At 48.9% G+C, this 11,035-nt stretch overlaps 1 protein-coding gene across 1 annotated transcript in view; it reads right to left on the bottom strand.

The window, feature by feature from the left end:
• Nucleotides 1-1,140: 1,140 nt before the first annotated feature.
• Nucleotides 1,141-11,035, bottom strand: part of GNAO1 (guanine nucleotide binding protein (G protein), alpha activating activity polypeptide O) — a gene marked incomplete at its 5' end in the record, with an annotated part of 80,644 nt that continues 70,749 nt past the window's right edge. The window contains 2 exons of the mRNA XM_010161212.1: nt 1,141-1,328; nt 5,104-5,257. Of these exons, the coding sequence (XP_010159514.1) occupies nt 1,141-1,328; nt 5,104-5,257 (342 nt within the window). The remainder of the gene's footprint in view (nt 1,329-5,103; nt 5,258-11,035) is intronic.

The raw sequence follows: 11,035 nt of genomic DNA, 5'->3' as shown, positions 1-11,035 counted from the left end.
CTCCTGCGCACCCCGCTGTCACCCCGTGGTGATGTTTCCCCAAGCACCTCTCTGCTTTCCAGGTACTGGAAGGTCAAACCCAGCCTACAAGAAGTCAGGGCTAAATATTTTTGGTACACCCCAGCATTTTAGGGCCGAAGTTTGGAAAGCAAATGCCACGCGTTTGCAGGGACATCGGCTGTGCTGAAATCCCGAGGCTGGGAGGCACTTTGGGAAAGGTCTCTGGGTACCCAGGCTGGCCCTCGCCATGTGTGGGGTCCCCCACCAGGATGCCATGCAGGGGCACCCTTGCTGCCTACACTCTGGGGGTCCGAGCCCAGCTGCCATCACTCTGCTCGGGGCATCCGGCAAAACGCCTAAGAAACGGATTACTCAAACCACTAGACATATTTTGACATTAATTCTGAAAAACTTGAGGTAAAACTGTTACCGGTAACGAACGCTTTCAGACAAGGCTTAGTAGGTTTTGTTACTGTGTCTGTCTTAGACACCAGCAGAACTTGATATGGCTGTTTCACTTGTTCAAAATAGCTGTCTGGAAAAAAAGGGAGGATATACAAATCCAAGCTGCGGCGGCTGGTTTCAACACCAACCCCTCTGGCTTTTGGGGAGGAACTGGAGCTGTAAGGTACCCTCAAAGTGATCATGTTGTAACTAGCACTTCCCAAAGGCATAGTGTTTTTTTTTTAAAAAAGATAAATAACCTGGAAAATTAAAAATATCCCTTAATTTCAAGGTACAAACAAAAGGTTTTGGTTCCAAACTACACTTTTGCTGACCAGTATATTAAGGCTTTCATTTTTCTTTTTTTTTTTAAAAAAACTGAAGTATTTTTGTCTTTTGGCAGTTGAAAAGCACTTTGTGGGAAAGGCGTTAGCTCCCTCTACAGCACTGTGAATTGGAACGGAGGAGTAGAACGAGGCAGCAAGGGAATGAACCAAAAATAAACCCAAAATAAAATAAAATGGGGCTGAGGACAGCAGAACTTGCTGCAAAGTTTTCTGGGACAGGAGGAGGGATTTACGTGTTTCTTCCTCACCATCTTCTGAGGAGGAACAAAAGGGAAAGTTTTTTTCACCTGTCCGCGGGACCGGAGGATGCTCCCGGCGGGTGTGAGGAGAGGAGGGGAGGAGACGGGCTTTAGTAGAGTCCGCATCCCCGCAGGTTGTTGGCGATGATGACATCCGTGACGGCGTCGAAGACGAACTGGATGTTGTTGGTGTCGGTGGCACAGGTGATGTGCGTGTAGATCTCCTTGTTGGGCGACTTGTTCTTGCTCTCGTACTGAGCCTGGATGTAAGCCACCGCCTCCGTGAAAGAGTTGGGGCCTATAAGAGAGCCGAGACGAAAGGAAAAAGAGCGGGTTAAAGCCATCCCATAACCCTAAATCCGCAGGGTGCCTGCAAGCACCCTGTTGGAGGGACTCGGGGGGTGCAACCCAGCCGCCCCATGTCCATCTCAGGATGGGCACTGTTACCAGCCAGGGTTGCTGCAAGGAAGGAGATGCTCTCCGACAGTCCCTCAGCTGTACTGCTATTCTGAGTTGCTGTTTATAGTCCATAGCGATGAAACGGCTGAGGGAACTGAGTGTTAAACAGGCTATGACTGGAAAACCAGAAGGAATTCCACATTGTGGTGATAAAAAAAGAGAGAAAAAAAAAAAGCCAGGAATGCGGCAAGTGCTCGACCTGGTGAAAAAGCTTAGCTTTCTTCCTCTTTTAGATTTTTTGATCAAAAAAAAAGCTTTTGGTGGAAAAGAGGAACTAAAACATCCATGAATTGAGGGCAGTATTGATAAGTGTGCCCTCCTTTCCCTGAATCGCTAAGAGGAAAGGACATGAAAAGATCCAGCCTGCGTTACAGAGCAAAGTGCGTATTTTTCAAAAGAAAATATAAAAGAGCTAACACAAAATATCCCTCTTTTTGAGGAATTAGGACCACAGCACCCTCTGCTAGAGCTTTAGCTAAAATCACGGCACGAGGAGTTTCTTGTATTGATGTACAGAGATATCTGTGCCAAAGCTCACTAACCATCAGGTTTGGTGGTAACGAAGCGTAAGAGGCGTCATGCAAAGGGCAGACCCTTTCTCATCCGGCCGGCCTGAACGCTGCTCGCACACAGCTCCGCTCAGGACCCAGCTTGGGGCTGAGAAGCTCCGTCCCTCTGTCCGGCCTGGAGCACAGAACTCCAGCACTGCTGGCTACTGCCAAGTGCCGGGGTCCCTGAGCCCCACCGGGTTCCACTCCCATAACGCCGATAAGGCTTTTCCATCCCTCGCCCCTTGTGGTGCTTTATTGATGGGAAATACCGTTATCTGCCAGAGAGGCGCTTCCTTGGGCCTGAGATCTGCTGTGGTTGACGGCAGCTGACCTGGGAAATCACTTGCATCTACACGTGCATGCATCGCTAGCGGAAGACACAAGCTCGTGACGATCAGGAGACTTGAGAATATGCTTAAAGACAAGCAACATGTTTGCTGGGAGCAGGTTGTTGCTTAAAGACCTGTGTAAAGAGTCTGGAAGCAGATGCTGTGCGGCACCAGGGGGGTATTTTATGGGAGGGAAGCTGGTCGTTCAAAGGCATGAGGATTTAGATGCTGGATTCCTTTTGAGAGAGCAGGGAATCACTAATGCCAGCTTGCTTTAAAACACTCCCTGGGTTCTGCTGCTGCTTTGCCAAGTATTGCGGATTAGTTAAAAGCATGAGTGAATTAGGGGATGGAAACAGTCAGTGCTCCAGCATACAGCCAGCAAATTTGTAGACGCAGTCTTCTAATAATTCTCTCTCAGCAGAACTAATGGACATCAGAAACATCATTATATTAAAAGTATTTTGTGGAACCGACTTGTGATGTTGAAAGTCTGCTCGTTTGATTTACAGCCTTTCATCAAATAATTCTTTGTAACTCCAGGGCAACTTTCTAATAATGCTGCTTGCTCACAAGGCTGCAAGGGCTTCACCCTCTGAGCCGTGGGCAGCAAAGCAGGGGCGAGCAGGCTTCAGTGTGCGCTTGGGCTCAACGTTAGCACCAGCTAACTGCCAACTTCTAACGGCATTCTAACGGGGTGAGATATTGTCCACCTCCAATTCAGATCCCTGTTGGATGAGTGGAAGGACTTTCAGTCTTCCAGCCCTCCCTGATGGCACAAGAGAGACCTGTCTGTAGAGGGCATTGTGATAACTCCCAGCTTCCAGAACAGCACCTCGAAGAAATTTAGAGCACCTTTGGGGTACTCCAAGTTTTGGGGAGGAATAGTTTGGTTCACTTGGAGCTGAAGTGCTCCAGAAAGAAGCTATATGTGTTCTCCTCTGCATAGTCAGCTGAGAGCTTAGCTACCTGTGTACGAGAGTGTGCCTCCCCCACCGACCTCCTCTCTTGGGCTGGGACAGCTGGGATAGGAAAAGTTCTATCTAAAACAACGTTCCTTCTTGTTCCAGTCTCTGCCCTCAGGGATATGTAAGAATATTATTTCCACGTGGGGTAACTGGGAGGCTTCAGTGAAGATCTACAAAACCACAGGCACAAAGTGTGATCAGGAAGGAGCGGTAGGTGCAGGTTTGCATCATGGAGAAAAAGGGAAGAGAGGGCATGACAAAACTCTTCCAGTATACAGAAGTGCTGCTGTAAAGAGGATGGTGATGAGCTGCTCTACGAGCCAACCCAAAGATGGCAAGCAGCAATCTAATTTGTGACCAGAAAAATTTGGGGTTGGCATTATTGCGAGCTCTCAAGTGTAAAGTCTGTGACATTTCTGTTACTAGATCTTTTTAGACAAACGTGTCAGCAACACGTCGGTTCTGTCTGGACCAAGCAGGTGAGTAGATGACTGAAACGTGTTGGCAGGGACAGACATCTGAACCTTCCCCGGAGAGGAAGCCTGCAGATGTTCTTCTGAATTCAGATGGAGTCGTTCAGCTCGGTGGCCATAGACCCTTCAGCCCTAAGCAGCAATGATGGATCGCTTTTGCCGATTCACAGTGAAAAATCAAGTGCCCAGAGATAGGAAGCTCTGGTTAATAATTTGTTGGCCTGCCCAGAAATGTGACACTCTTGGTACTCCCGGTTCACAACTATGTTTCCTGACAAAATCTGCTTCTCTGTCTGTCGCCTTGATTCATCTGGATGTCTCCGGTGAGCTTAAATAATTCATGACGATAAAAGTTTATTTTTATGCTGTCTCGGAATGGTAATGAGCGTTTGTGGAAGCTGGCGAGATGCAGCGGGAAGTGGCGGGGTGCAGCTGCAGCCTTTGCACGGGTGATGTATTCTCATCATTAGCGGGTCAGATGCCAGGCAGGCAGCAGAAGTGAGGGCTTCCTGCATGCTGCCCTCTTGCAGAGCCTCTGCTCTGGTCTCCAGGTATTGCTAAGGCTCCTGGTCCCCAGCCAAGCTCAGGGCATGGCCTGCGGTGGCTCTTCTCTGTCTGCACTGTGGTGTGGGTGGCCAGTGCATGACAAAGCCAACCGCCTTGTTTCCTACCTGCATTTAACAGGAAGCGTTTCCCTGTCCTGATGCTCGATGTCAGCGAGCCTGAGAGCAAAACTGGGTCCCTTCTGAATTAGCGTGATAAAAATGTATGTACAGCTTGAGCTGAAGCAGCCAAACTGCCTGCGTGCAGGAGGGCTGAGCCCGCAGCCCCTGGGTGCATGGCTGTGGGGCTCAGGCACTGCAGAGTGACCCTCGTCCCGGCCAGCGAGGATCACGGGGGAACATGATGGGCTGTGAAACAGCAAAGCTGGACCCAGCTGAGGACAGCCTGACACACCCGGCATGCTGGCCTCCCACAGACCAGTCCGTGATGGTTAAGCTCACTGCGCCTTTCTGAGAGACAGACCTGTCTCTCGGAGATCCAACACGCTGATGAGCGGTGCTGGCCCTTTCCCGGCAAAGAACTTGCTTTTAAGTCACCCTCATGCCTTAAAGTGGACGACTAAAGGTGGCGGGGGCGACCCTATGGCATTGACTGAAACAGAACTCGCAGGGAAACGAATGGGAGCTCATCTGTAGCCTCACCGCCCGCAAACCACGACAGCATCAACCTGGGTGGGAAACGCGCCGTCATCTCATCCCTTTGCTCCTGTACAGCCAGCTTTCTCATTACCTGTGTACTCAGGAAAGCAGATAGTCAGTGGAGATTTCTTAATTTTCTCCTCAAATATGTCCTTCTTGTTTAGAAAGAGGATGATAGAGGTGTCTGTGAACCATTTGTTGTTGCAGATGCTGTCAAAAAGCTTCAGTGACTCGTGCATGCGGTTCTGCAACAGAAGGAGGAATAAAATAAACATTTTTTTCAGAAGCTTAAAGAAAATAGAATTTCAGGCTCAGGGATTAAGGAGGAAAACAAAAAAAGAAAAGCTACAATATACATAATATATTTATGTATACATACAGCTGAACGTACACATACACAGATGCAATCCCTATGACGTTTGACGTACAGTTAGTAACTGAAGGGCATTTAACTATGCAGAGCTGTTTTGATTTTGCTTAGCAGATAATTTACAGGATCCCAGCTCACAGAAATCATCATGCACCATGCATGGATGGGGAGTTACTTTTGCCCTTTGATCAGATTTATGTGTCGGTGTAGCTCATGCAGATTTTCTAAAAGAGTTTCATTAATATTTTATTTTTTTTTTTCCCCTTTCTTGGGTGTGTGTGGCACACAACTGGTCGGATACATTAACCAAGGACTGGTAGATCCTTGAATTAATCTAGAGTTGGAAGCAGACATCAAGGTGACATAATTTTGGAAATGACCTTGCCGTGACCTTTGCTTGGTTTTGTTATTTGGTTTAGTGCTGTTGTCTGTTGTTGGGATTTTAATGATTTTAATTTTGTTTTTTAGTTCTCTTGGGAGATGGCTCAACAGAGAGTGTCTGGCAGAGAGGGAAAAAAAGTGGAAAAGGAAGAGGGAGTAGTATAAAAAGGGAAAAGGTAATGAAGGGCACCTAGAACAACCAGACTAGAGGTCAGGCAGCAACCACGGATGTTAGCTCATGCCTCTAGGAGAACATTAGCTACTCGCCAGCAGAAGAGCCAGACGTTCAAACGCAGGCACAGTGAGAAGTCAGCTTTTTGGTTATAGGTCATGCAAAAACACATGAGAAAGAAAAGGAGGGAGGTAAGAGGAATGAAAAGAATAGACCAGTTAGAGTTGCAAAGTCCGCCACATGGTTTTATGGTGGTGGAAAGAGCTCACGGCAAAGTCAACCAAGTGTCATGTTCCCCGCTGCTTTCAACTCCCAACTCATTTTGCTTTTGTGGTTTTTTTTTTTTTTCTCGGTTCAAGAGAAGCTTCATACCTGCCAAATTTGGTTGGTCTCTCAAATGCTCATTTTTTGGCCTTTGTTTGGCTAGGTAAGGTCAGACGGCCGAGGAAAGGCTGTGAAGGCGCCGAGGCTGGCGATGCTTGGCGCGCGAGGCCGTTGTGCGCACGCCGGTCGCGTGGCCATCTCTCAGCCGGGAGCCGGGTAGCGGAGAGAGCAGGCGCGGTGAGGACGAAGGACACCCAAGAGTCAGGGGGTTATCAAAGGCAAAGCACGGTACAGACCAGACCGGCTCCTCGGCTTTTCCCAGCGGCATTTCCTTGGGACCGCACTCCCCAAACCCGCTACTGCACACACGAGATGGGTTACAGCCACCGCTGGAGAGATGCTAGAGAGAACAGGGCTGCACGGGATCGTTGCCGGAGGGGTTTTGTGCAGTGTGTGTGTGTCCCCTCCCCCTGGATTTGGAAATTCAGAGTGTTGCAGGAGACAGCCGGGGGTTTTCACCCCTCTCCCGCTCCATTCCATGCCCGTGCTGGCAGCGTAATTGAGCCCAGCACTTTATTGATTAACACTTTCCTTTTCATTGATATACTTCAGCTGATGCTGGATGTTCTATTTACATAAAGAGCAGCTCCGTGGATGAAGGAAACACCCGATCCGACCCAGAGTAAAACAGGACGCGTGCGATTTGCTGTGCCATATACCACGGGCTTTGCTACCTGGCTTGAAATGACCGAGCATCTCCCCACTGCGCCTCGTACCGACACACGGGGAAGACGTCATCATGTACAAACGTACAAAGGCATTTACTTAAATGTGTCTCAGTCGCAAGACGTCACTTATCTGGATCATCCCACATCTGCGTGCTGTTTTTGCTAACCCGGTGTGTACTGGCTGGTGTGGGAGCTCCAGAGCAAAGCTCCTCTTTGCTACTTGTGGAGTCAAAATTGTAACCACGTAGAAACCCGCGAAGGTTTTGTACAGGAGATCCTTGGCTACCCACAGCCCTTGGGAGGAGAGAAGAAAGCGTAGGGCAGTCAGGGGAACAAAAAGCAAACACAAACAACCGTTCTTTAAGCAGGCTCCCTCACAGAACATTTTGCCTGGCATTTTTATCACCCTTGCAGATTTAGAACAAAAGCACAGAGAAACACATGAACGCTGCTCGTGGGTTAAACCAATACATCATCTGCTGCAGCCATCAGCCTGGAGATCACTGTACTTACCACGCGACACCTCGCCAGCCCGTACCAGGCTGCACAGCCCCAGCGGGGAGCGGCGGGGTTCGGCTGTGCCTCATGGCACTGGAAGCACCACGAGTGGCATCAGTTTTGGCTAAGAAATACAAGCTGAGGACCTCTCCTGAGCTGGGCGTATTGGTTAGGTGAAGCTGACTTTCCTACAGGAGCCAGACTGTGTAAGGATCCTACAGAAATCCTTCTGCTTTGCTCAAACGGATGGTTAATTTGTATTAATACCTGTTAGGAAATGAGAGTGCTTTCCCAAGAAACAGTGACTCTCGGTGTTCAGTCGTCACCAGAATATACATGCAGCACAAACCAATGCACGCACTCCAGCTATCCCAGTGCCAGCTAACGCCAGGGTTGTCTCGCTTCCTCGCTTCCCTCTCCCTTCCCATTGTTCATGGTTTGTAGGAGACCTCCAACAGCTCAGGCAGAGCATGGCTGAGGGGCAAGGAGCAGGAGGCACTCTCTGGGTACCACATGTAAAGCACAGGCTGCTGCTAAAGGAAGAGCGAGAACTTAAAGCCCCCAAATAATCCCCCTCCTGCCTGTAAATCCGCAGCAAAAGACCCTTTTAGTCCCTTAAAGCGGCCCCAGGGCCCCCCCAGAAGCACCTGTGCTGCTGTGATGGGGCAGATGTGCTTGCTCTGCTTCGAGGCGTTAGAAGATTATATGTCTCATAAAGTACTTCCCCTGCTTTTGGACACATTGTGCTGCTTTTCTCTACTTCATGTTGGGTCTATCATTAAGGGAGACACCCTTGAAATACTGGCTCCTTCATACCACTTCCTATTTTGAAACCAGTATTTTAAATCCTTATGCCTGCAAATATTTTATACCCTAAGGAAAGCCACCTTACAGCCCCACCAGCCACCTTACGGAGGAATAAGCACTCGCCCATACAAATCAGAAGCCCAGTTAACTTTTCCCATGCAGGGCAAGAGACAGGATTGCTTATAGCTGAATTCAGATGTCACTGCACAACCGTGTTCCCATCGCTGACATGATGGGCGTGAGGGAGAAAGGATGCTGCGGTCAAGACCCAGGCAGAAACACACTCATAAACCCCATCTTTTTTTCATCAGAGCATGGGAGGTGACCTGGTTATTTCTGCAACACACAGTCGGTTCAATCCTTTTTGTTTTCCTTGGTGATTAAGTGCTAGCTGTCATGCGAACTAGAAGGACACGGGCGGTTACCCTAAGCACAGAAGCTCCAGATTGCCCCTCCTGCTTATATTTCCTAAGATGCCCAAGCCACTTCCACTTGCTTTGTCACTCCTAAGGCAATATCTGAGCACTGCAATTCAATTCTCCTTGCCCAGTGACAGCAAAGAGAGCGTGTAACCGGGTCATGCAATGAAATACGAACCAACGGGCCAACACTCATGCACACCAAGGGTCACCAGCACCGCGCCTTCAACCCATCCCATGCTCAGCAGTGGGGACATGAATAATACTGGCATGTCTTGGATATGATATGGATGACCTAAATATCCTCGTTTCAGAGGCAGCAATGTGCATCATGAACTTCTTGCCATGACTCCATTGAATTTGTGAGGAAAGAACCACAGAGGATAATCTCAGTTCCTGCAACAGGTCCCTGTCATTGCTGCCTTTTTAAAAATTTCACAAAGAATTGCATTTAGAAGGAACAATGCAAATCTACCTTCCTTAATTGTCTTTTTCAGTGTTAATATGGAGAATACAATGAATATGACTGCTGTCCCTCCTCCCAGGTTACAGATCTGAGGCTTTTCCTCTTGTAACCTCAGCTTATGAAACATAAAGATAAGTCACAAATGAGACAAAATAGCCTCGTTATGCAAAGACACAATCCATGGAGTTGTTCAGTCAGAGCAGGATGCTCCCACTGTGTACGAGCATGGCAGAGAGCCCTGTGACTCCTTGTGATGGACTTGCTAAAGGCAGACACAGAGGCAGGTGAAATACCTTGAAGCCCGTGTCTTGTGAGTTGGGTGGGCTGAGCAGAAGGTGTGATTTTGCCTTGTGAACTCTAGCTGTGGGCTGTGGCTGGCAGCAGTGGGACTGGGGAAGGCACTGCTTGAATTTCCCTGTAGGTTGGCTCCTCTCCCCCAGAGCCGGGCACGCAGGGCAGCAGCTCAGGTCTGCCAACAGCAGCGTAACAAGCTGTTTGGGGCAATGGGAGAGGTTGGATTTAACAGCACCGAGGGCTTCCACGAAAATGTGTTCTTTGTGGGTGTATGGGCCTGGAAATCACAGATGCAGAAAGTTCTCTTTATTTTATTGATGTCTTTCTGATCCAGACAGAGAAATACTTGATTTCCTTGACTCCTGCGGTGTTGCTCTTTATGGCAGGGAATTGGAGAGAAAATACATCCCTTATAAAAGACTCAGGTAGTGATGATTTGGCACATAATAGCCCTTTTTCAGCTGCTGCAGGCGGATGGGTGCTCAGCCTTTTAAAACAGAGTGCAATACACTTCAACCCCCCCCTTCATGAGCTGTGCTTTACTTTTAAGGACAGGGACAGGTCCGTGGGGCCTTCACCCAGCCCTGTTTAACCAGCTCTTTGCTGGGTCTCGTTTGAAAGGACTCACAGTAAACCTGTCGTTCATGAACTTCTTTCAGTGCGACAAGCTGACCCTACAACTACACCGAGCCCAAGGGCCCCGTGCTAACTGAGCTAACAAGGAGAGCCCCCACGGGTGCTAGGCTGACGGTGTCTGAACTGCAGTGAGAAGTGCAAAAAGCCCCTGTGAAACCCTGTGCTTACTGGCCATGGGGCGCTGAGCGCATGAGGAAAAGCTGTTCTCTCCACGCACTGGCTTTGTAAGCATTTTTTTTGGGCACCTGAGATGCAGTGGGGCTCTTTGCCTTTCGTGGCTCCACGCCAGCAATGAAAGCTCTACCAGTCTTTTCATATTCACAGAGACATCTGTACAGCCCCCAAAATTTAGTGGCTTAATACAGCTGGAAGTGCCCAGACCATAGTAAGCATCGCTATAGAAAATGAAGATGGAGGAGCAGCATCCAGCTCACTCTCTCAGCTGCCTCCTCTTTGTGTTTTCTAAGTGAGAAGCAATAAAAGCTGATTTACGTCATTAAAGCCAGCAGATGTGACGGATGCAGACAGACAGCAAATCAGCTGACTGAAGAGATGCTGCTTTTTACTGCTGGGTTTTTGGAGAGGAACCACATTAGCAGGGAGGAGACCGAGTGACGGGGGTTCAGGCGGGAGAGGACCGAGTGTGTGGGCACCGTTTTCCACCTGCCATTTGTGCTGGGGTATAATAGAGCAGAACAGACCCAACACCATCATTTTTCCCTGTTTGCGCTGGCCTCGCTCAGGGTTGTTTATTTGGGTTAGGCGGTGGCGATGCTGAATCCTTTCCCTGTTTACGCCGAACGTGTAAATGAACAGCAGCTGCCTCTGCCCTCCTGTTGCTCAGCATCCTCGGAGAATGCTTTGTGAAAAGGGATTGAAATAGCAAGCAAATGGCAATGCTGCGCCAGACTGCAGCTCCAACTTCACT

This window comes from Eurypyga helias, unplaced genomic scaffold (genome assembly GCF_000690775.1).
Source record: "Eurypyga helias isolate BGI_N326 unplaced genomic scaffold, ASM69077v1 scaffold20991, whole genome shotgun sequence".
Classification (NCBI taxonomy): Eukaryota; Metazoa; Chordata; class Aves; order Eurypygiformes; family Eurypygidae; genus Eurypyga; species Eurypyga helias.
Note: the sequence above shows the minus strand (reverse complement) of the source record. Positions and strands in the feature narration are given on the sequence as shown.